Source organism: Emydura macquarii, unplaced genomic scaffold, assembly GCF_026122565.2.
Source record: "Emydura macquarii macquarii isolate MOO-44397 ecotype Brisbane River unplaced genomic scaffold, CSIRO-AGI_Emac_v2 contig_2742, whole genome shotgun sequence".
Lineage (NCBI taxonomy): Eukaryota > Metazoa > Chordata > Testudines > Chelidae > Emydura > Emydura macquarii.
Window position 1 is genome coordinate 326,733 of NW_027132879.1, and position 26,267 is coordinate 352,999.

The window sequence follows — 26,267 nt, forward strand, 5'->3', positions numbered from 1 at the left end:
TTTACATAAACAGGCAAGGCGCATCCCGGTCATCACCTCTGTCAGGAGGCTCTCCACTTGTGGAACTTCTGCATTCAGAATGCCATCCACAATGTAGCGGCATATCTCTCAAGCTCCAAGAATTCGTTGGCAGACCTCCTCAGCCGGTCCTTATTCATCTCGCCACAAGTGTCACTCCACCCATAGGTGGCCAGCATGATTTTCCAAAGGTGGGGGACTCCCCAAGTGGACCTATTCCCATCCAGACAGAACAGGAAATGTCACCAGTTATGTTCCATCTGCGGGCTTGCCAGAGGTTCTCTGTCCGATGCCTTCCTGCTCCTGTGGGTGGGAATGCTGATGTACACATTCCCGCCAGTGTCACTAGTCCACAGGTCGCTGCAGAAAATTAAACAGGACAAAGCGAAGGTGATTCAAATAGCCCCGGTATGGCCTCGACAGCACTGATTTGGCACACTGCCAGAGCTCTCAGTAGCAACCCTGCTGGAACTGCCTGTTTGGCCGGACGTCTGTATCAGGACCATGGCTGTCTGCTGCATCCAGACCTAGCATCCCTGGACCTGACGGCGTTGCTGCTGCATGGCTAAACATGGAGGAGCGAGCCTGTTCAGTGTAAGTTCAGCAGGTCCTCTTGGGCAGCAGAAATCTTTCTACTAGAGCTACATACTTAGCCAAATGGAAGAGATTTTCCTGTTGGGCCTCGGACCAGAACCTTGCTCCTCACCAAGCCTCAATACAATCAATACTGGACTATCTGCTATACCTTAAACTTCAAGGCCTAACCCTTCCGTTGCTGAAAGTACATTTGGCAGCAATCTCAGCTTTCCATTCCCCCAATCCAGAATAAGTCACTTTGCCCATGACATCACAGTCAGGTTCCCAAAGGGCCTGGAAAGGCTCTATCCACAAGTCAGGGACCCTGCCCAGGACCTAACTCTAGTTCTTGCAAGGCTCACAAGCCCTTCCTTTGGGCCATTAACAACCTGCTCCCTATTGCTACTCTCATGGAAGATTTTTCTTTCCTGATGGCGATCACCTCAGCATGGAGGGTTTCCTGACCTCATAGCCACCTTACATGGTGTTTTGTAAAGACAAGGTGCAGTTAAGGCCTCATCCAACCTTCTTATCTAAGGTGGTGACGCAGTTCCACATCAACCAAGATATATTCTTACCAGTGTTCTTTCCCAAGCCACACAAATCCAGTGAGGAGTGAAGACTGCATACCATAGATGTTAGACGGGTTCTGGCCTTCTACATCGATAAAACTAAACCCTTTCGTATGTTGATGCAGCTTTTCGTTGTGATGGTAGCACAGATGAAAGGACTACCGGTCTCCTTGCAGAGGATCTCCTTGTGGATAACTGAGTGCATTAAGTGCTTTGGTAGAGCTGTATTATATTCGGCATTTCCATAAACACTTAGCCCACCTCCATGGGCACAGCTGGTGAGTCACCTAGTATGGAATTGACATGAGCAAGCACTCAAAGAAAAGACGGTAACTGACCTTTGTAACTATTGTTCTTCGAGGTGTGTTGCTCATGTCCATTCCATCATCTGTCTATGCAGTCAGAATTGATGGCAAGAAGGAACTGAGGAGGCGTATGGCTAGCATTGCCTCATATACCACCGAATGAGCATGGGGCTCCAGAGCGTGGCAGAGCTGACCAATCAGATATCACAAAGGCATAAAAGTCTCCGACAACCATGCATGTGGGTGCGCACACACCTACCATGGAATGGACATGAGCAACACATCTTGAAGGGCAACAGTTACAAAGCTCAGTAACTGTCTTTTCTATGGCAGAATCTTCACCTGAGTTTTGTTAGCTGCATTTTCCTTCTCTAAATCAGGAAACTTGTTTTGTATAATATTGAGACATGTCTTAAAGCACTCTTGCCATATTGTTTGAGAATTGGAAGTATCAGAAGCCCTCCCTATGTTTTCTTAGAAAAGGATCAATAACTTTGTTTTATTTGTGCTTTGAAATTATTACAAAAAGGCTCAAGTGGGAAATATCGCATGTAAAAGTTACTAGAAATTTAACATGGAAAAACAATTGGTAGAAATAGCTACTTGCAAATAGCTACTTACCAGCTGTAAGATTGGGGAACCCAATTCTTATTTACAAAGGAAAACCTACTACACATTTTTGCTCCTTCTTTTTAAAAGGAAGCAATATTAGTTGAGAACTAGAGTCATGAAAATGGATCTTATATAAAATTATTAGCCTTTTCATTAGCATTTTGCCATCTCCCACTTGATTCTCCTTCAGAAAATTTTTTTTTAGTGGTGCTTTTCTCTTCTGCTCAGCAGGTTTAATAATCTCCAGTGAATTAACCTCTGTGGTTTGCAACAGGAACATATTTCGTATAAGGCTAGTTGTGATAAAAACTGAAGGGAGAGCAAGGCGACACAGAACGAAACACTTGGATTCCCTCTTTCAAAGCACTTTGGCTGTACCGTAGCACTTCTAACATTGCACACCTGCGGGTGGTTTTTTTTTTTTTTTTTTTTCCCCCTTGGGGAAATCCTAACACCTTGGTTTGTCAGAGTTAAAAGCAGCTCTGGATTGTTTTCAGACAGCATATGTTCATTCATTATTTCACCCCAGTGGAAGCTGGAATTGTTATTCAGGGACTTGATCCAAAGCTCATTAAATTCATTAGGAGTCTTTTTATGTTGATGGGGTTTTGATCTGGTCCATAATTAAGACCATTGTTTTTTTCTCCCAGATAGTTAGCTAGCGTAGCATTTACTTAAATTTCTAGTTAAATTCAATTGAGTCTTTTCAAAATTCATAGATGCACTAATTTTTTAAAATACTTTACTAGAATATTGGTATATAAAGTATAGTTTGTTCGGCAAGGACAGGAAAGGGAACAGGAGGCAGTGTTGCATAGTACATCAAAAATCTATACACTTGTTCTGAGGTCCAGAAGGAAGGGGGAGTTAGACCAATTGGAAGTCTCTGGGTGAAGATAAAAGGGAAAAAGCAGGGGAGACCTAATGGTAGGGGAGGTTACTGTAGAGTAGGAGTAGGAAGTGGTTGAGGCATTTCTAGAACAAAACACAAATATCCAAAACACAAGACCTCATAGTAATGGAAGACTTCAGCTACCCAGGCAGCTTTTGGAAAAGTAATATGGCAAAACACAACATTTCCAGTAAGTTATTTAAATGTATTGGAAGGCAACATCTTGTTTCAGAAGATGGAGGAATTAACCAGAGGGACAGGCTTTTTAGACTTGATTCTGATTGACAGGAAGGAATTGGTTGCAAATCTGATGGTGAAGGCAATTTGAGTGAAAGTGATCATGAAATGATGGATTTAATTGTTCTAAGGAAAGGAAGGAGTGAGAGCAGCAGAATAAGGATAATGGACTTCCAAAAAGCAGTTGTAGCAGTCTCCAAGGTCTGCTAGATAAGGTCCCATGGGAAGAAAATCTAAAGGAAAGAGGAGTTCAAGAGCTGGTAGTTTCTTAGAGACAATATTACAGGCTCAACAGCAAACTATCCTGATGCGAAGAAAAGATAAGAATAATAAGAGGCCAATGTGGTTATATCAGGAGCGTTTTAATGACCTGAAAATAAAAAGAGGAATCCTCCAAAAAGTGGAAAAATTGCTAAGGATAAATACAGAATAATAGGGCAAGCATGTGGGGACAAAATCAGAAAGGATATGGCACAAAGTAAGTTGCACCTTGCAAGAGACAGAAAAGGCATGGGATGGGTATAAATATGTTAGGAGCAAGAGAAATACAAGGGAAAGCATAGATCCACTTCTGAAGGGGGCAGGAGAGCTAATAACAGATGACATGTTTAACAGATGACAGGCTGAAATGTTTAATACCTGCTTTGATTCATTCATCACTAAAAAGGTTAATTGTATCCAGATGCTTAACACAAGTAATGTTAACAGCAAGGAGGAAGGAACGCAAGCCCAAATGGGGAAAGAACAGGCTAAAGAATGTTTAGATAAATTAATGTATTGAAGTCAGCAGAGCCTGATGAAGTTCACCCTAGGGAACTTAAGGAATGAGTTGAAGCAATCATGGAAGCATTAGTGATTATCTTCGAGAATTTATGGAGGATGGATGAGGTCCCAGAGGACTGGAGAAGGGGAAACGTAGTACTTACCTGTTAAAAATGGGGGGAAAGAGGACTTGGTGAATTACAGACTAGTCAGCTTAACGTCAATAATTTGAAAGATATTGGAACAAACTATTAAACAGTCTGTAAGCAGCTACAAGATAATAGTGTTATAAGAAATAGCCAGCATGGATTTGTCAAGAACAAATTGTGCCAAACCAATCTAATTTCCTTTTTTGAAAGGGTTACTGGCATAGTAGATAGAGAATGGGGAGCAGTGGCCATGATGTATCTTGGTTTTTAGTAAGGCTTTTGACACAATCCCACGATATTCTCAAAAGCAAGCTAGGTAGTTGTGATCTAGATGAAATTGCAATCAGATGAGTGCATAACTAGTTGAAAGACCATATTCAGAGCAGTTATCAATGGTATGCTGTTAAACTGGGAGGACATATTTAGTGGGGTCCTTCAGGTGGTCTGTCCTGGGTCTGGTATTAGTCAGTATTTTTACTAATGACTTGGATAATGCAGTGGAGAATGTGTTTGAAATTTGCAGATGACATCAAGCTGGGAGGGGTTGCTAGACTTTATAGAGAATGAGATAAGAATCCAAAACAACATTGACAAATTGGAGAATTGATTTTAAATCAACAGGATGAAATTCAATAAAGATAAGTGCAAAGGACTACATTTAGGAAGGAAAAATCAAATGCACAGCTAGAAAATGGGGAATAACTGGCTAGATGGTGTCAGTGCAGAAAAGGATCTCAGGGTTATCATGGATCACAAATTAAACATGAGCCAGAAGTAGAATGCAGTTGCAAAAAAAAAAAAAAAAAAGCTAATATGCTGGGGTTTATTAATAGAAATGTCGTATGTAAGACATGGAAAGCAATTGTCCTGCTCTACTTAGGACTGGTGAGGCCTCAGCTGGAGTACTGTATCCAATTCTGGGTGCCACACTTTAGGAAAGATGTGGATAAATAGGAGAGAGTCAAGAGAAGAGCAACAAAAATGATAAAAGTTTAGAAAACCTGACCTGTGAGGAAAGATATAAAAACTGGGAAGTTTAGTCTGACCAGGGACCTGATACCAGACTGCCGATTGTTTTCCATGTCCATTGAAAGTAGGACAAGAAGTAAAATGGGCAAAGGACATTTAGGTTAGATATTAGGAAATGCTTTTGGACTACAATGATGATTAAGTAGTGGACTAGGTTTCCAGGGGAAATCGTAGAATCCCTGTCATTGGAGGTTTTTAGGAACAGGTTAGACCACCCCGAAAGGTGTTTGCCTAAGTTTTCTTGATACTGACTCGGTGCAAAGGGCTGGACTAGATGACCTCTCAGGGTTTGTTTACACAGCAATTAAATGCTGATGGTTGGCCCGGGTCAGCTGCCTTGGACTGCAGAGCTGTAAAATTGGGGTGTAGACATTCATGCTCAAGTTTGACAGAGCTCAGGCTCTGGCACTCCATAAGGGGAAGGACCCCAGGCTCCAGCCCGAGCCTTAGTGTCTGCATCACAATTTCATATGCCCACAGCCCAAACCAAAATCAGCTGACGTGGGCCAGCCGCAGTCGTTGAAGATAGGTCTACACAACAATTCAAGGTCCCTTCCTGCCCTACATTTCAGGGATTCTATGAGTCTCTCTTTAATTATAGAGCCTTGTCAAGGGATTGATCTTTTTATTAGCTGACTGTCGTGCCTTGAAAAGACATTCTGACTTCTAATACTGTCAAACTCTATTTGAATGACTGACTCCATTATACAGAAACAATGGCACCTGTTGTGATTTCAGTCACACTGCAGCACCTGTGGACTGATGAATTGTCTGAACTGGTTCCTCACAGCTTATAGTAAGTGTTTTCCTTAAGAAGTTTAGATTGCTAGAATTGACACAGTAATTTATATTTTGACAGTTTGATTTTCTAAATATTAGGAACTGCTCTCTAGTATGTGGTATTTTCAGACATAGGGCCACAGTTTCATAGACCAATCTCTCTAGAAAAAGCAGCTGTGTAGGATAATGATACAGCATAGCTTATGCTGTGACAATGGTGGAATTTAGTGGGTTTTATCCACCATTTCACCTGCAAAGTCTATCAGCAGAACAGCTTCATGTGTTGAACTTTGTGATGGATCAGGACTTTCACTTCTGCGTAATGCAGTGTTGTATTCTGTTGTTGCATTAACTTCTCTCTGGAACACTCCCACACCAGCATCAACTTCTTGGATACCACAATCGGCTTCAACCCTGCAGACAACTATAAACAAGAAACCCACGGATCATGAAACCTACCTTTATAGATCCAGTAACCATGCCAAACATACCAAGAAATCTGTTATTATCTACAGCTAGGCACTAAGATACCGCAGAATATACTCCGAGGAGAAAGTCAGGGATATACACCTTAACACACACACAACCATCTTCACAAGCCATGGACACTCGACCAGAAAAGTAGATTGCATCACAGAACGGGTCACCCAAATGCCCAGAGAGAACCTGTTTTAATACTGAAATAAAACCCCCTTCGACCACACACCCCTAGTTGTCACCTGCCATTCCATCCACATGGGAACCCATTCAGATTATCATCAAACTATAATCCATAATAGATGGGGACCCCATCCTGAAAGATATATTTCCTGAACCCCCTCTCCTGGTCTTTAAACAGCCCCCCAACCTCTCCAAGCTCATCAGAAGCAAGCGCCCCTTGGACCAGGACATACCCACTCAAAGCAGCACCAGACTGTGCCAGAACAACAGATGCAAAACCTGCAGACATATCTGCACTGCTACAATGATCAACACCCTCCACAACACACCTTTCAAGAGTCATGGGTCCTACATGTGCTTATCACAACATGTACCTCATCCAGTGCCCTAAATGCCCCAATAACCAGACAGTCACTATGCTCTCAAATGAACTCACCCAGGAAAAAGATACAAGACAAAATGCTACATGACCTGTGGGTGAACACTTCTCACAAAGCGGTCACTCTGCATCTGGCCGCTCAGTCCTCATCCTGAAAGGAAACCTCCAAATTTTCAAAAGACAAGCCTGGGAGCTTAAACTCATAACTTTGCTAGACCCTAAAAATCATGGCCTGAATAGAGATACTTGATTGTTGTAATAAACCATGAATCTGTAACCCACTAACAACCCCTCCCAGCTGCTCTCCCCTGCCCTTCCGCTTCCTTCCTATGACTGGAGGGTGCTAACTGCCACTTCAACATGAATGGTTCCTTGAAATAAACATTAGCTACTTATGCTAAACAATCTCTTCCACCTTGTATTTAGTGGTGACACTCTGAGTACATTTTCCAGACCTGAAGAAGAGCTCTATGTAAGCTCGCAAGTTTGTATCTCACCAACAGAAGTTGGTCCAATAAAAGATATTACTTCACCCACTTCTGAGTAACACATTCAACATATCTTGCTGCAAGGTGTCTCTGATTAATATCACTGATCAGATCCATTTGACTGGGCTAATTCCAATACTGCTTCCAGAGAAGCAGCTGAACAGATGGAGAGAAATGGTGGTCATAGATGGAGTTTTATCCACAAGTCCTGGAACTAGTTGAGATTTAGAGTATGACTTGCAAGAGGGGTCATTGCCAGTATTCTGGAATCTTTGAGTTACACTGGACCTCTGACTACATCTGGATTCCCAGAGAGCTGTAGTAACTTGTATCAAAGATTAGACAGCAATCAGTGGAAAGATTTTGAGTTCTCCTTAATATAGACCTATCCACAGCAACCCAGGCCTTTTCCAGCTATTAGGCCACTTCAGTGAACACTTTCTGAAGACCTTGACTGCATAGGTTCAGCTAATGCAGAATCTGGTGGAGTGAGTCAGTGTCAGCAAGGCACTGGTACTTCATGAAATAACGTAGTGATTCACCATTCATTTCCAGAACAGTTCAAGTTGTTCTAACTTGCAATGCTCTGTGGTTTGGGAACCAGCTAACTAAAGGACACTCTCCTCCAGGGCTGAGATTAGTCTTTTGCTGACACTTACTATATGGGACTTGTTAGATAGGGGGAGACGGTTTTTGTTTTTCATTGACTGTCCCTCTGGTAGGGAATTCTTACCCTACATCCAACTCAGCAGTAAGAATAAAGTTTAAACTTGTAGGCAGCATTTTATTTAGCTTTTTACAGATATTTCTTTAGATAACAGGCAAGCTATTTTTTAAAGCAATGGCATGCACACTGTTACAGTGGGCTATTTCAGCAAATTGGAAATAAGTAAATTGATTGGAAAACCATTGACTAAATCAACCATATAATGGAATACAGTTTAATTCCACCAAGGCTTTCTGGTGACCTCAAGACAAATTAAGAGCTCAAGGGTTTTATTGCCAGAGTTCCAAGATGGAATTTATACATTTGTCTTATGTTTTTCTGAAATGTGGTGTGTGTGCTGTTTAAAGGACTTGTATTTTTGATGCTGGCACATTTTTGCCTCAAATGACATTTCCTTTACCCTGCATAGAAGTAAGATAAGTGCATTATTTAAAATATGCCTATGGTACTTGAAAAACTTTCCTAAATTACAATCTGTTACTAGAGTTTAAATTGCTCTTATTTTTAGAAAGTAGAGGTTTCATAAAAATACATGGAATGTGAGGGACAAATATCACTGACTTCTGCTAGTACCGCCAGTGGAGACTAGGATGATTTCTATCCAAACAAATTCTGAGGCTTCAACTAAATACACCTAATTTTAGCAAACCTTGTTTTGGAACCTCATCAAATCTTACAAGTTAAGCAGGAATGAAACTAGTCAATACTTGGATGGGGAGGTCTCAAAGGAAAACCTTGATGCTGCAGATTTAGTGATTCTGTAGAAGCACAAAGATTGCTGTACTGGATCAGGAAAATGGTATTTCTAGTCCTGTATCCACTACAAGATGCTTCAGAGGAAGGCACAAGAAATTCCATGATAAACAATGATAGGATAACCTGTCCATAAAAGGAAACTGAATCCTCAACAGATAATGGTGGTTTTAGGCCCTGAAGCACGGGGTTTGTTCTTTTTAAAAAAAAAACAATTTTTTATCCAAGTGAGTAGAAACATGGATGATGTTGATCATATAAATGTTCAGTCCTTTTCTGGATCCTGCTAAGCTCCTGTCCTCTAATTTCTGATTGTAGTGAGTTAGGTTAATTTTGTATCATATTAAGTGTTTACTTTTCAGTCTTAGTGTTGGTGCCTTTAGTTTAACTGGGTGCCCTCTTATTCTGCTATTGCAAAGGGTAGATATGGGCTCCTGGAGAAAGTGGTATGCTTTCCTTAGTCTTTGCTGAACCAGTACACGAGAGGTCCCTGCTGCTGAAGAGCCAGTTATCAGAATGAGATTAGAACTCCAAATCCTGACAACTTGCGAACGTGAAACAGACATCCTTTTTATAGGAATAGGATTGTTAACCTGGATGTCATGGGGTAACTATTTTGCCCCCAAAAAATCTTCCTGTAGTTACAATTGGGTATGGTCTCTTTCATTTCCTCTATTAAACTGTCATTGATTGCTACCATGTGCTCTTTGTTCAGGCCAGAAAAGATTAATTGCCCTTCACTGGTGGGTGAGATAATTCCTGTGTTGAGTGTTGGATCCTCAAGCCCTACCCACACTCCCACTGAAGTTACTTGGAATCTTGCATACTCAGAGCTTGCAAGATCAGGCCCATCATTTGTACACCAGTTTGTCAAATGCTTTGGGATCCTTTGGGATAAATGGAGCTTTATGCAGGGGAGGCTTGGAGGAAGTCTCTCTGTGTATGTATAAATTGTCTGTATAAAAAAATTATAAAAAGATGAAAAAATAGAATAGATTGTATTGTAGACTCCCAGCTAGAGAGGCTACATTTGGAGTCATCAGCCAAAAATCTTCAGCAAGACCCACCCCCTTCAGCAATCCAGCACTGCACTCTGTGTAGCAAATGGGTATTGTGGGGCACTGTGGAACAAATAGAACAGAGTGGGGGTGAGGACTTGGAGAAGATGGTTAAAAAGCAACCTTAAAGGACCATCAGTTGAATTTTTGTTGATTTTGATCTTTCCATTGACATGCAGCACAAATCAGTGCAGTCTTACTATGATTTCTTCCCCATTTTGTGTAATTCTCTTCCTTTACTCTGCACTTACACTTATACCCAGAAACTTCCTTGAAAATATTCTCCCTGGCTCACTCACAGATCCGTGACTGTCATGTTGCAATGTCTATTGACATAGCGCTCCACTCACTCTGAGCAGAGAGTTTGTGTCACACTTCTTTCCTGCATGGCGGTGTCACTGTTCACAAATTCACTATACTGCTCCCCTGTTGCACCAAAATGTCAGAGTTGTGATTGCAAACTCAGCTTAAACTTCTTTTAAAAGCATGATTTTAATTAATGAATTAACTAGAACTAACATTGGTATTGTGTGGTGCCTTTGAATAGCCAGTCATCATGTTTCAGCTTGACAAAGGGGAGGAGGGCTTATTTAAAACACTGATACAATAGAGAGATCAGCATCCATTCTCTAACTGCCTCTGTATGGCATCCTACTTCAGTGGGAGACAGTTATCATGACATACTTCTTGATTCCAGTAACATTACCACTTTGTCATTGATTGGCAATAGCTTGCTAACTTAGATACGCAATTAAAGTGTACGGTGTCCTAGTTATGAGCCATTGACAGAATATACTTAGCTTGGTGGCATAGTATCTAAAACCCACCATATTACACGTCCCATCTGCATGAAGCAGTCATGGTCCACATTACACTTCTCACATTTTACGAACTCTAATTCTTTATTTAAACACCTTACTCTCTCGCTTTCAGCCTGGTGGAGAGGCTTCCTAACAAACAGAACACTAACCAGTGCAATGAAGTCTTCCTAAGTCTGCAAACAGAATGAAATAATGGCTCTGACTGGTATCTCTTAATTTGCCCAAGGCTCAAATGTGAGACAGACCTAAATAAGCGATGCAAATTATTTCAGGAAGCCTAAAATGCTGTGGGATTCTTTTCTTGAGTATAAATAACTTTTCATAATCTCACCTCTGACTGTTTGTTGTTGGAAAACTCTTTATATCAGAAACAAAAGTGATGGAGCACATTCTTCAGGTTAGAATGCAGGTAACTTTGGGACTAAAGTAAGGGACATCCCTCACTGAGACAGTAGATAGGTGTGAGCTCCCTGTCTGCCCTTTGCTCTTCTCATTGGGGTGTTTACATTGTCCTTAGGCTTTCAGGTTACCATCAACATTTATTGCTAATCATTTAAACAGATGGCTTAGGGAAGGAAGTGAATAAAGCCTGTGTGGGTGGTGAGCTTCTGCACAGAGAGAAGACATGCAGACACTGGAAGAAAAGAGAAACAAAAAAGGATTGGGGGAGGGGCGGGAAGGAAGAGGAAAGAGTGTGTTGCTAAAGGAGACAGTAACTCACTTAGCTGAACTCTTATTGTTACTGCGTAAAGACCATCTTCTCCTTAGTCTCTGTGCAAACTTCCCATTGACATCAATGGGAGATCTGCTGTGGATTAAGGGTGTATGTAGTCTTTAATTCACACTCTGGCGCAAAGACCATAATTAAAAATTAGAATTTTGTCCTCTGTGGACTGCACTTCACATCTCTTTGATGTAACTGAATAGTATCCATGGTGCTGGATTTAGTTATGAACACTGCCAAAGGACTAACTTGCCTTAGTTGATCTTTCATAGTCCTTCAGAAACTTCCCCATGTGAAACATGGCCATCTGCTGCATAGCTGATAGCTGGGATTTCTTGTGTGTTTTTCCCACGTTCAGGATATTTTCTTCACTACAGGCTCTTTTTGCTATTTCAGACTTTGGTGTTAGTGCATTTTTAGCCACTGGTGGTGACATTACCAGAAACAAAGTAAGAAAAACCTTTGTGGGCACCCCTTGCTGGATGGCGCCAGAAGTCATGGAACAGGTAAACTGTTTAATTCCTAGCATCTTGTTAGAAAACTGTACATGGCAAGTGTGTTAAGTCATTGCCGTTTGTTTATAAAAGGTTTGGTCGCTGTGGTGTCTTGACCCTCATGCCACCAATTGTGACTTTCGGAGGGTCCCAGAGGACAGCTCAGCACTCATACAGCTCGGTATAGTACAGGCTGCTTTCTCTAAAATTTCAACCAGCTTTGAGCACTCACAATTCCAGGCCCTTCATCTATCTGTTAGGTACTTTGTCATCCCTACCAGCCTCTGATAAAAGGCTACATAAGATCCAGGATTGTTTCTTAAACTCTGACAATGGTGGTTGCTTGCTGCAGTGCTCCATTAAAATGGAGGTTATTGGGGATAATGGGAGGGGTAAGAGAATATTTACTCTTTAAACACGCAGTACAGTCTACTCCCAACAACACAAAACAAATCTAAATGTTAGTAACTGGTGTGGAGGAAAACTGGAGGGAGGGAGGGAGGGCGGAAGATGGGACCTGTGGGATGACTCATTATCCTGATGAATTTTCCAACTCTACTGAAGTCCTAGTTAGCATTTGTATCCATTGCAAAGGAGTGGCTCCATCTCTAGGATTTTGGCTTCTTCCTCCTCTCTTGAATTATCAATCAGCAGAGAATGGAAGTGATGTCTGCTCTTTTTCCCTTATGTAACTGGAGGCACAAAGGGCAGAGCAGATGTAGCAGTATTGAGCTGGGCCTTATTGGACTTTTCCTGGCTGATTGTGCCCAGAATATTTGCTATTAGGGAGGGGAGGGGACTAGATCAATGAAAGACCAGCAGATCAAAGAAAGGGGTTGAGAAAGGGGAATGCTGAAAGAATAAAGTGGTAATAAAGATCTTTAACCAGGAGGGAAATGTGACTGCAGAGAAAAGGCTTAATTACGAATAAATAAAGTAATTTCTGTTGAGACATATATTCTGGGGACTACAGAGATTCGTAAAGCCTGAGTGTGCAGTTTATTGCAGGAAATTATTTTGAAAGGCTGTTTATACCATGCCATTCTCTTCCAGCAGGTGTCGGTGGTGTCTTGTTAAAGATAAATAGAAAAAGTAGTAGAAAATCAAATTATTTTTGACCCAATTCCTTTTCTTAATTTTGGGATAATAAAACCTCCCTATCCCACCATTATCCCTTTAAATACTATGCACATTTTGATTGGCAAACAACTTATGGCACAAATTGAAGAGAGAAATTTAATTGATCTAAATCCATAAAAGTATAAACAAATTAAGGTGATTGGTGTATTCTGCATCAAAATTAAGGTGAGGATCTATTTTCCCTCTGGGGAGCCATTTTCTGTATCAACTCATTTCTAGGAATTGAAAGCTTCCTCACTGACTTTAATTTACAAACAGGATTTTGTAGTGTAATTGGAAGCCATAAATTAGGTGCTTAAAGTTTATTGGAAAAAATGTATTGTGGTATTTGTATACAAGACTCACACTGTGCTTCGCTGTTGTTTGTCTTTGATTATAGTTAAATTTATTCTCCAGCATTGAGTCACATAGTGTGTTGTGATATAATTTTATTGAGCTTTACAGAGGTTTTTTCTCTATTAATATAATCATACAAATACAAGGAAGGCAAGTTTACATAGTTAAATGAGATCACTACCAGCAGTTTATCACTTAAATCCCATCAAACCGGAGTATCCCAGGCAGGCTAGATATGGAGTGTCCAGAGACCAAAAAAAGTGTTGCCTGCAGAATTTAAGGAACTAATACAAGGTAAACAAAGTATAGTAAACTTATCAGATTTAATTTACCAATGTGAATATAAAACAGTTAAATTGAAATCTGGAAGTGTTCTTCAAAAAGGAACAATTAGTCTGATTCCTTAAAGGTAGTTTGAGCAAAACTTTTGGCTTCAATTAGGGCCTTCTCCTAAAGTAATTGTTAACTTACATGATGCAGTACTGCTTAAATTTGTACTGATTCAACTCTTGTGGTCTTCTTCCATGGGCGTAGTGAGAGCAGGAAATGCCAACAATTTTCATTTTGGCAAAACACTTGGGGGTTTGTAGTTCTCATTGAAGCTGGTACACAGTGTGTCTTCCCTGCAGTGGAGAAAGTAAATTATCCATTTCAGATGCCAAAACACTAGGTAATGTTAATGAGGAAAAAGGTTTATTGGCATATGAAATATTTTTTCTTTACATAGGAGATTAAAGTGCTATACGGCTTTACTGAACAAATCTACCCGTGCAACATCTAGTGTGAAAACTACTAATACCCATTAAACCAAAAGATAATCCAATGGAAAGCAAAATATGAAATGTCTGCAAAGGGTTCTACAAGCAGGAATGAGGTGTTTGCCAGTGGTCAAGCTCAACTCCAGGCTGGCATAGACTTCCCAGTGCAAAGAGTAGAGCGCTAACCTGTTTCAGGACTGTATGTGATTGCAGCTGGATTAACAATGTAGTTGATTAGACATATGACTGTGTGGGGCTATGCCTTTCAGTCCATTAACTGACTATTTCAATCATATCCAAGCAGTCTGACTTTCCATGTTAGCATGGAAACCAAAACCTGGTTGAACCCAATGCCTACCAGCCATCTTGATGTGACCATAGTACTTGTTGTGTGGCATATGAAAAGTATTGTACAAGGCATACATATGATCATCTTCAGATATGACTGTTCTACCTGACATGCTTTCTGATTTGCAGCCAGGAAGGAACTGAAAGGGAAAGAAAGGCGTGTTCTTTTCTGGGTATAATTACAGTGCCAGCTAAGGTTAATGGAAGATGCATATCTTTCAGAGTCCTTGAGGGTGAAGAAAAGATGCAAACATTTGACAAGCCCCATTCAAAGCCTGTAGGCAGAGAGAGAGTTGGGATAATTAAAAATGTGTAGAGTAATATCTTTTACTTTTCAGGTCAGAGGTTATGACTTCAAGGCAGACATCTGGAGTTTTGGGATCACTGCTATAGAGCTGGCTACAGGGGCGGCTCCTTATCACAAATACCCACCAATGAAGGTGAGCAGTAATCTTCAGATACTTGTGGTGAGAAAACCCACTGGTAAACAGTATTTCCTGAGGTTATTTGAAAGAATGTGGTCAGCCTTATTTTCTCTTGTTGAAAAGCTGCCTGCCCTTTGTGATTGTATTTGTAAAATACCATCAGACTCACTCAGCTACATTTTAAAATCTCTATGAGGAAGTCCTTTTAAAAGTTAAACTCTTTTTTTGTGTTTAAAATAGAAAATAGTTCTGTTCAAATATATATACCCTTCCCTGTGCAGATCATCACTCGTGAGTAGTCTGCTATACATCTTACCTGGATCATTTAAAAGCAACATAGCAGTCTTTTCTTTTAGAGTTGTAGAAAAAACAGTGGTTCAAAACCTCTAATAAGGTATCCAAAGACCCCTGGGTAAGGAGATGACCAGTCCTCTCCTACCTCAGTGTTCCTGAGCGACATAAGTTTTGCTGGCATAAGCACTAGTATAACTGCGTTATATCAGCTGGAGACTGCTCTCCCATCCCACCAACGACCTAAAACCACCTAAACAATAGGCAGTAGCTATGTTGACAGGAGAGCTCTCCCACCCACATAGTGCTGTCTACACTGGCGCTTATGTCAGCAAAACTTGTCGCTCAGCGGGGTGTTTTTTCCACAACCTGGGGTGACAAAAGTTTTACCTGCATAAGCACCAGTTGTAATAGTTTTGTCAAAGATATTTGCTGTGCAGAAGACTTGTCCTTTCTCTTCAAATACTTGATTTATGTACTCTGGATTTTCAAATAGGTGCTTTAGAATTATATTACTTTTCAAATTCTTGCAAAAACTTGCAACCACTTACCCTGACTATTGCTAATGAATTAAAGGCAAGTTTTCACCAGCCAACATCAATGGAACAAACCTGTTTTCCAGAGAACAATTATATTCAGAACTGAAACATTTAATGGGCTTGACAAATAGTCTGAAAAGAGACTCACCTTAATCCTTGTCTATGCACAGAAATTGCACCAGTTTACTTTAAATCCATTTTTAAACCAGTTCAGTTAAACCAGTGCAAAGCCTTTTGTGGCCTCTAATTTCAGTTTGAGTAGCAAATTTTGATTTAATTTAAGCATACTTCTTATTGACTGAAGCTAACCTGAAATACACCTGTCTTAAACTGAAATAAGAGTCTAGCCAGCGGCTTGCACCAGTTGAACTGAAGTTGCTGTTTTAATTTGTTGAAGTTAAAATAGCACCTTTAGTTAAACTGGTGCAACTTTCCTTTGCACGCAAGGCCTTGAACAACTGAGTTGGTTTCAGATACAGTCAGTGTGCATGTTAACAATGCACCTGGTATGCAAAGCAACCATGTGTTCAGACAGATATTCACTGATCTAGCTGGTGTTGTTTTCACTAATACTTCCTTATGTGACCATGGAATTTTAGTACCATTTTACAGTAGATTTTGAGGGCTGCATTCAGTTCTATGATTACTGTATTCAAACTTCACAAGTTCAGATCCTGGGGTATTAAGGTCACTTAAATTGTCATTGTTTTCATAATTGTGACATGAAAATATCAACCTGCATTTACATTGATTGTATAATTCTGCATGAATTAATGGACCACTGCATTTTTAGAGCAGTGGAAACCTCTTTAAATATGCTGCAGGCTGGTTGGTGAAACCTGTATCTAGGTGACAAGGACTGAAGATGGAAGCAAGAACAGTTTTCTTCTGTTTCTTCAGAATGGTTTTGTTTTGTTGGGTGCAATTGAAGAAATTGTACACTGAATGAGAGTGCGTGTGTGAATTATCCTTTGTGTTTTTATATGCATAATTAGTCATATTTTTTTCTAACTCCCACTTCTCCAAAAGGCTAAGAGATACCAGTAGGGAGATCTGGACTGAGCATTTGAATCTAAGGTCCATATGACCAGTGCCTGTAAAATGAGCAGGCTTGGCAGAAATGCTGTGTCCCTTTTCTTCCCCTTGGGACTGCATCATGCTGGCATGACTGACCTGAAAACTTACTCTGACCTTGCTTTTAGTTTGATGCCTGTATTGCAACTCCTAACATGTTAAAGATGAGCATCAGCAGAATGCATCAGGCTGCTATTTGTGTTGGGTTCCCTAGCCCCTACTTCTGTGGAGAATTTTTGGTGCTCCTAGATGTTTCCAATGAATTTAATTTTTTCAGGTTTTAATGCTGACACTACAGAATGATCCTCCTTCTTTAGAGACTGGTGTGCAAGATAAAGAAATGCTGAAGAAGTATGGGAAATCATTTAGGAAGATGATTTCATCATGCCTACAGAAAGACCCTGAAAAAAGGTAAAGCTACCACCAACACTAAAAAAAAAGCCCTAGTTAGTTCTCCGATCTTCGAGCCAAGATGATTGCAGAGGACCTGCAGTGTGACAGTAAATTCTCTTGATAGTTATCATTTTTTAAAAATAGGGATAAATGTTCAAAAATGTATGTGACTGGCAAGACACACAACTTCCATTCTGGTTAACCAGCGCTATCTAGCTCACTGCTCATAGTGTTGTACTCTACTTAATTGCAGAGAGTTCATTGCAATTTTTGTCTCACTTCTGGTTAAAGCACCCTGTATTTTTTGTACATCAGAATGTACAGGTTATGAACTAGGTGTGTTTACCTGTGGAGTGTTTAAAATATACATTGTTTTTAAATTTGCAAATACAAGACATCTTAGTGCAATCTTGACTCACTTTGGTTATAAGGAGTATTTTTTTAAAGGAAGCTACATAAAATATTGGCAGATTTCCCGTAACACATTCTCTCATCCATGCAAATCCTTTAAAATATCCTGATACAGCGATTTTAAGTCATCCTCTCACTGCAAGTAGTTGATCATCTGTTCAGTGTTACTAAGTGTGTTGAAAAAAGCAAATGGACTTGCAATTCCCAATTCATTACTCCTCCCTTTCCCTTCCCTTCCCTTCCCTTCCCTTCCCTTCTATGGCAAGGGCTTGAAGCCACAGACAGAGTTCCATTGTGCTAGGAAATGTATAGATGAGTAAAACAAAGGCAGTAACATAAACTAGAAGAGCTCACAAACCAGTATTAGCCAAATAATGCCAGCAGATAAGTTAAAATATATCTGTGCCACCTCCTAAATGTGTAATGTCTCCATACATCACTTTCCAAAGATAGCTAACTCAATGCAGTATTAGTATTTAGTAGCCATCTGCCTTAAAGCAGAAGTGTGAACTGAGGTGCATACCTCTGGAGAAGAGCCATTGCTTTTGCTTTTATTTATATTTGCTTTTATCCTTATTGGATATGTCTACACAGCAACTAGACACCTGTGTCTGGCCCATGCCCTCTGACTCGATCTTGTGGGGCTCCGGCTGTGGGGCTGTTCCACCGTTTTGTAGACTACTGGGCTTGGGTTGCAGCCTGAACTCTGGGACCCCATCCCAGCTTGCAGGGTCCTGGAGCCTGGGCTCCAGCCCAAACCCGAAAGTCTACACAGCAGTGAAACAGCCCCGTAGCGTGAGCCCCACGAGCCCAAATCAGCTGGCACAGGGGACAGCTGCAGGTTTTTCTTTACTGTATAGGTGTATACATTGAGGCTCTCAGAATGAAGTATTTCCATCAGAAGCATGCTAACTTTTTATCCCCCAAAATATAAAGCTGATTTTTAGCATGAGTGGCAGCAAAGAAGCAGAAGCATTCACACCAGTTAAAATTTAAACCCTCTTCATTTTTTTCTTTCCTGAATAAGCAGCCTAAGATTCAAAATGTGTTATCTTGTTACTTAATGGAGACCTATGAATGGAGATTGTTCACTAATTGCATCTTTCATGTTGTAGGCAGATTGTGGTGAATGAGGCAAGCAGCTTGGAAGAATACGTTACATTTCAAAGTAACATTTATAACTATTTTTCTCCCTCTTCTGTTAATAGACCAACAGCAGCAGAGCTCTTAAGACACAAATTTTTCACAAAAGCAAAGGTATGATAAAACTTTCTAACTCAATTTGTCATTCCAAAATTGTGTGGAAGTGAATTATGCATAATGGAATATGTGGCACAGTATAGAAGCTTTAAGGCATGAGTTTGGGTCCACTGTTTTATTTACAACTAGTGATAATCTGAGTTAGACTGCTTGTTGCAAATTAATGAGCTAAAACTTTTCTATGGTATCAAATCATGTAGTCTGTTAAAGAAACATGTTTCACAGATACTATTTTAAAAATCTTTGAGTGTTTTTAACATCTTTCACTGAGTTTACTTTTTTTATCCTCCACTGGGTTTACTTTTTTTATCCTCCACCTCTAAAGCCAGCTAAAAGTATGTCTACGCTTGCAGTGTGTAGAGCTAGACACTGCATGCCCAGCTAGCACAGGTATAAAGTAGCTGTGTAGATGGTAAGGCGCAACTTAGGCAAATAGAGTAGAAAGGCTCCAGCAGAGGGAGACAGTGGGGAAAAGCTCCAGTAGCTCTGCTTGAGACTTTTTCCACTGCCTCTTCCCACCGGAACCTTTCACTGCCATGTAGCTACATTCCTCAGTGAGTAAGGATGCAGCCTGCCTTTCACGGTCTTGGGGAGCTACGCGTACCCTATACATTGGCACAAGTGTAGAGGACGTTGCGGAATCCAGCTGTACAGGCCTAAGAAGGACTAAATGTAACTAACCTCTCAGAAACCTCCAAAAACAACCTAGGATACCATTCATGGCATAACACCTGGAAGAAGTCCAGTGTTTCAGAGCTCTCCAAGACTAGCAGCAAGTGCTGTATCATGTTGAAAGCTAGGAGTCTCCTATACCAAATGATATAAAACTCCCATTTCTAGACCAAGAGGGTGGGTTGCAAGATACTGGACCTTAAATCTGTCACTAGATCAGGGCAGATTATTTCTTTCTCTCTTGTTATAAGCTTTGAGCCAAGGTACCTTTTTGGGAGGGTAAGGGTAGTGGGGGAAGGATAAGGGGAGAATTCCATATTTGGATGGAAGTGAGGAAACATTTTTCTGGCTGATTATTTTTTAGTGGGTTAAGCTCTCATATTTGGCATGTTAGTAATTTCAAAGTACATGGGTTGGTGGGCAGAGTGCAGGTGAAACTGTCAAAATAAATGCATCTAATCTAAGGGAGAGCATGATCTATGTATTACATCTGTAGTTATACCATTTAAATATATAGGGGCCTACTGTCTGTCTGAAACTGCTAGTTGCTTTTGCTTATGTATTATTAACCCTTCCCTATCTGGTTGTGATTAGTTTAGTAATTGATATTCTGTTATGCTTTTTGCTTGTAAAACCTTTACTACGTTTTTATTAAACTACCCCAAAGGACTGTATGTTTTAATAAAAAACAATGTTACTGTATGCGAAGGCAATGCTTAAACAGCTGAAGTAAAAAGTGTGAAGTTTTTGTGCATATGAAATTAACTTAAATACTTTTATCAGTTGCTAAGCTGACAAATTTAACTTGACAGGAAACAAAGGGTAGGAATAAATGGTCAGCTTTCAACAGTGGAGAGAAGTAAATAGTGGTGTCCCCCAAGGTTCTGTACTGGGACCAATGTGGTTCAACATGTTGATAAATGATCTAAAAAAGGGGGTAAAAAGTGAGGTGGCAAAATTTGCAGATGATCCTAAATTACTCAATAGTTAAGTCTAAATTTGACTGCGAAGAATTAAAGGGATCTCCATAAAATTGAGTGACTGAGCAACAAAATGGCAGATGATATTCAACGTTGATGAGTAAAAGTAATGCACAGTGGAAAAAATGCCAACTGTACAAAATTATAGGTTCTAAGTTAGCTGTTACCACGCAAAAAAGAGATATTGGAGTCATTGGCTAGATCTCTGAAAACATCTACTCAATATGCTGCAGCAAGAAGTATTAGGAAAGGAATAGATAATGAGACAGAAAATATCATCATGCCACTATAGAAACCCCTGGTATGCCCACCCCTTGAATACTGTGTGCGGTTCTGGTTGTCCCATCTCAAAAAAGATACAGTAGAATTAAAAGGTACAGAGGAGGGCAACAAAAAAGATTAGGGATATGGAACATCTTCCAGACGAAAAGAGAGAAAAAGACTGGGACTGTTCAACATATAAAAAAAATGACTAATGGGCATATGATAGAGGACTATAAAATCATGAATGGTGTGGAGAGAGTGAATAGAGAAGTGTTATTTACCCCCTCACATAACATAAGAACTAGGCATCACCCAATGAAATTAAAAGGCAGCAGGTTTAAAACTAATATAAGGAAGTACTTTTTCAGACAAGGCATAGTCAACCTGTAGAACTCTTTGCAAGGAGGTGTTGTGAAATCCAAAAGTTATAACTGGGTTCAAAAATGATTTAGATAAGATCATGGAGGACAAGTCTATCAATGGCTATTAGCCAAGATGGTCAGGGACGCAACCCCAGTCTCTTGGTGTCCATAAACATCTGACTGCCAGAAGCTGGTACTGGACAACAGGTTATGGATCACTCGATAGTTACACTGTTCTGTTTATTCCCTCTGAAGAATCTGACACCATCCACTGTGGGAAGACAGGATACTGAGCTAGATGGACCATTGGTCTGATCCTTATTCTATATACTGTGTGTGAAATAGACAAGGGTCTCAGGGGAATTTTAATGCTAGGGGATACTGCTTACACATGTTGAAATTTATTCCACTGTATGCAACATAATGGACTTCCTCCTTGAAAATCACATGTGTTGTGCATTTCTAGTGCTGTTCTGTAACTCTCTCTAGCCCCAGCTCATGAATCACATTTTCCATGTATTGGCTTGGCTGTTCCTGACTCCTCACACTGGCATCTGAGATGACTTACCACTGACCGCAGGGAAGGGACCAGTTTGAGAGCAAAGGGGGATAGGACTGAATTAAATAGTATTAGCGTGCCAGCAAGACAGTATGTGACATACCAAATAAAGTGGCCTGTTAAAAGGCTCTGCAGTTGCCAGTTTTTCTTATTTCCTGCCATAGGTGCTGACTCTGTAGTTGCTCAGGGGTTCAAGCACCCACCAAAAAAAAAAGGGGGGTGGTGGTGCTCAGGATCCACGAGTCACAGCATGGGTGGCGGGTATAAGAGGGCAAGAAATGCCAGATGCGGTGCATCTCTCTTTGGAGGTGTGCTTGTCTGTCACCTTTGGAGCATCCCCTCTGGAAGCTCTGAGAAGCAGGAGGGCCACTGGTACCTGGACCATGGCTCTGCCTGTGCTTCACCACTACTCGGCCTCTTCCCCCAAGGCCCCTCCTTCCCCCTGCCGCTTGCTTCCTGCTCCCCACTCCCCGGTTGCTCGCTCTTAAGGCAGGAGCGGGGGAGAAAGGAACAAGTGGTGGGTGCCTCAGGGGCAGAACCGGAGAGGAGCACCCCCTGGCAAAAACAAAAATCAGTGCCTGTATTTCCTGCCTAATTTTTTTAAATTAGGTCAATTTCTAGTTTTCAGTGGCTAAATATTTTGCAGTGATTCAGTAGAATTTTAAGGAAAATAAGTTTCTTGTATACCACTTCTCACTTGCTAATCCTGCATCATTTTGCGGTGGGAAATCTGTCACTGATGAAAAAGTATATAGGATTAGCATACATATTAGAGAAATTCTAAACTGCAGTCCTGGGGAATGAATGATGAATTGCTTCTTGTTACATCTTGCGGATGTTCTTAGAAAGAACTATGTTGACTCCCAAACGGTAACAGTGTCTTCCTGGTTTTATTAAAAGTAGCTTGAATAATGGTTTTTATGGCCGAAAAAATGCTTCATGAGCCATAAAATGACTTTCAACAGTAGAAGAGTGAATTAGGTACTAAAATATTTTTCTTTTTCAGAATAAAGAATTTCTGCAAGAAAAGATGTTGCAGAGAGCACCAACAATCACTGAAAGAGCTAAAAAGGTACCAAGATGCAGATTGGACAGTGACCACCTTTGTTTAACAGGGATGTCACAGTTGTGCTAGTTTTTATAATTCACTGTGCTCACAAAGTTTTGGACTAATTCTTAGTTAGCATTGTGGTATTCTAATGTCTTCGAGACATAAACTCACTAATCCTTTATAAGGTCCTCAAGCACCTTGTTAGAATCCAGGCTGTCAGTTTAGATGATGTTTGGACACATTTTTCCTAAAAAGACTATTGGAATTATCTGCTTCATACAGCAGTTGTTTCTCTCTCTCTGAACAGGTCCGGAGGGTCCCAGGTTCCAGTGGGCGTCTTCATAAGACTGAAGATGGTGGCTGGGAGTGGAGTGATGATGAACTAGATGAAGAAAGCGAGGAAGGCAGAGCAGCAATTTCACAGCTCAGGGTGAGCCCCTGGATTCTGCAACAATTGTATTATTTGCATCACAGTAGTGCCAAGATGCTTCAGCTGACTTGAGTCCCATTGTGTGAAATCTTACACATACACAGTAAGACAGTCCCTGTCCTGGAGAATTTACAGTCTAACCAGATCTGAGAGAGACAGGATAGGAGAAGCAGTAGTATCCCTATTTTACAGAGGAGATATTGAGGGACAGAGCTTGTGACTTGCCCAGAATTACACAAAAGTCTGTAGTAGAGCTGGGAATTTGAATCCAGATCTCCTGGGTTCCAGTCCAGCGGATTAATATTGTAGAGAATCAGGATAGTCTTGTGGCTGATTTAAAACGCCTGTGGTACAGACTACCTAACACTGTTTTTTGTAACATATCTTAAGTACTGTTGACCTGACTACTGTGGCTATCACTGTCCCCTCCGTGATAGAATCAGAACTGCTCAACTGCATCATAGGTCTTACACAACGAATTCTTGTTGAGTTCAAGTAACTGGGGCTTGTGATTGGGCAGGTGGAACAGAGCTCTATCCCAGCATTTGCCATGGAATTGCATGGCCCCAGGGTGCAGTCGAGTGGTATCTGTGATGTCCTAAGTAATTACGGATTTTACAGTATTATATTTTGTGGCTAAAAAACCTGAGGTATAGTTAAGGCTGTGAGACTGTTACGGAGGCCATGAAAATCACAGGTTCCGTAACTTCCAGAAACCTCTGACATTTTCTCCTTCAACCTTGGGGTGCAGGGCTGGAGCTGTCAGCTGACGGGGGCTCTGGATCTCCCAGCTGCTGTGAGCAGCGGGGACCCAGAGCTCTGAACCATGGCAGTTGCCCCCAAGCTCTGAGTGGCACTTGTCTGTGGCCTCCTCCCTTCCCTCCCACCCCGCTTTCCCCCGGTCCCAGGTGGCACCCTGGAGCTCCCTGTCACCAGTTCCAGGTGGCAGGGGAACCCTGGGCTGGTGGGGGCCCCTGGGGCTCTGAGCCACCATGGGTGTTGGGGGGGACCCTGCAGTTCTCTGCTGCCTGCTGGTGGTGGAGGGAGCCTGGCGCGCTGAGTTGCAATGGGGGGAGCCCCTGTTGGCGACAGGAAGACCCTGCAGCTTTAAGGCCGGTCCCTGCACATCCCAGGCAGTGGGGGCCCACAGAGCTCAGAGTTGCTGTGGGTGTCAGGCAGACCCTGGAGTTCTGAACTGTGCTGCAGGCAGCAGAGGGAGCTCAGAGCTCCAAGCTACCATAGGCAGCAGGGCCCCCCGGCAGCTCTGAGTGGCCCCAGGTGGAGGGTGGAGCTCAGAGCCGCCAGCCCTGGAGCACCGATCTGCTGCAGCCTCCCTGCCAACGTGGTCGGTGGGAACAGCATGGAGCTCCAAGCTGGTCCCCACAGATCCCAGGTGGCGGAGGCCCCTGCAGCTCCGAGCCACTGTGTGCGGCAGGAAACCGTGAAGCTCCCAGGCAGCGGTCCTGGACCCTCCCTCCCCTAGCCCCTCCCCCATTCCTTTCCTGCAGCAGGACTCCAGCTCTTGTCCCCAAACTGTGAGATGTGCCCTCCTAGGGGGTGCAGAAGAACATCTGGGGGAGGGGAATGTCAGAACCTGGGCCAGCCCCCACTCTGCCCCAGCCCCACTCTGCCCCTGGCCACAGCTGAGGCCCCGGATCTGCTGTGGGTCTTGGCCGCAGCTCAGCCTCTGGCCCCTGCACTCAGCCATGACCCCACTCCTGGCCCAGGGGGACATGAGCACATTCTGTTACTGCCAAGGGAGGAGGAGGGTTGCTAGAGGACAAGTTTGGGGACCACTGCCTCAAACCCATTTTGTCATGTTATTTTTAGTAAACGTCATGGACAGGTCATGGGCTTCTCTGAATTTTTGTTTGTTGCTTGTGACCTGTCCATGATGTTTACTAAAGATAACCATGACTAAATCTCATCTTTAGGTATAATACTTGAAGCCTTTGTAAATCTTAAATGTTCAGTAGTGTATATGCTTATCATTCCAAACACTACCACTTCAAAGATGTTTTCTGAAGTCTGCTGCAATCTCTGTCTAATTCTTCCCTTTCACAGCAGCATATAACCTTCGGTGTATTATGGATTTTAATGGTTCTCAGATTTAATTAAGGAAAACCAAAGAATGAGCTTTTGCAGACTTCTTCAAATATTTTTTTACTGAAGTTATTTTCTCTTGGGAAGTTACTTAAACATTTGCCCCTTTAAAACATTTCTGTCTTCTGTTTCATTAGATCTCTTCTATTTATGAACTGTGTAGAAATTCTCTTATGTCTCTGCAAAATGACAAGTTTTTCTCAACCATAGAATTTTCTTTTAAAAGGTGCCTGTTAATATTTGCAGTTACATACTTTTCTAATACACTTGCTGGTTACATTTATTCTGTTTTGATTTGTTAGCTTTCCAGTTACAAATTTGACTAGCTTTCTTTGTGCTCAGCCTGTTACTATTCTGCCAGTGATTATCTTACCATATCAGATAGATAATTCTGAAAGTCTTGCGCTAGGACACTCTCAGATACAAAATACTGTCTCCCTATATTTTAAATTATAAGGCTAATTTTAAAGGAGTCTCATATTCCAAAATACCCTAATGTTGTTTCTGAGAAAATTAAAAACATGCAGTTCTCATATCTTGTTGATGAAATCATGATACCCTGTTTCAGCTCTGGCCCCTATTGTGTTTTGAACATGGCTTATTTGTTTTTTCCAATTGAGGTGGGGAGAGAGAGAATTGACGCTTTATCTCCATTCCCAATATTTGGACTAGCTAAAGATTCTTTGATAATTGAATACATATTATTCCTTCTACTGTGATCCATTCAGATTTCACAAGTTAATCAGGGTCAGGCTGGGTCAATACTTGGGTGGGAGTTCTTCGAGGAGCACCTAGTAATAATAAAACTAACAGCTCAACAGAAGAGCAAAATTCT

At 41.4% G+C, this 26,267-nt stretch overlaps 1 protein-coding gene across 3 annotated transcripts in view; it reads left to right on the forward strand.

Moving 5' to 3' along the window:
• Positions 1-26,267, forward strand: part of OXSR1 (oxidative stress responsive kinase 1) — a 115,302-nt gene that overhangs the window by 73,208 nt on the left and 15,827 nt on the right. For all 3 annotated transcript variants that reach the window (XM_067566182.1, XM_067566184.1, XM_067566183.1), the window contains 6 exons: positions 11,939-12,048; positions 14,957-15,058; positions 17,225-17,358; positions 18,960-19,008; positions 22,855-22,920; positions 23,207-23,329. In XM_067566182.1, the coding sequence (XP_067422283.1) occupies positions 11,939-12,048; positions 14,957-15,058; positions 17,225-17,358; positions 18,960-19,008; positions 22,855-22,920; positions 23,207-23,329 (584 nt within the window). The remainder of the gene's footprint in view (positions 1-11,938; positions 12,049-14,956; positions 15,059-17,224; positions 17,359-18,959; positions 19,009-22,854; positions 22,921-23,206; positions 23,330-26,267) is intronic.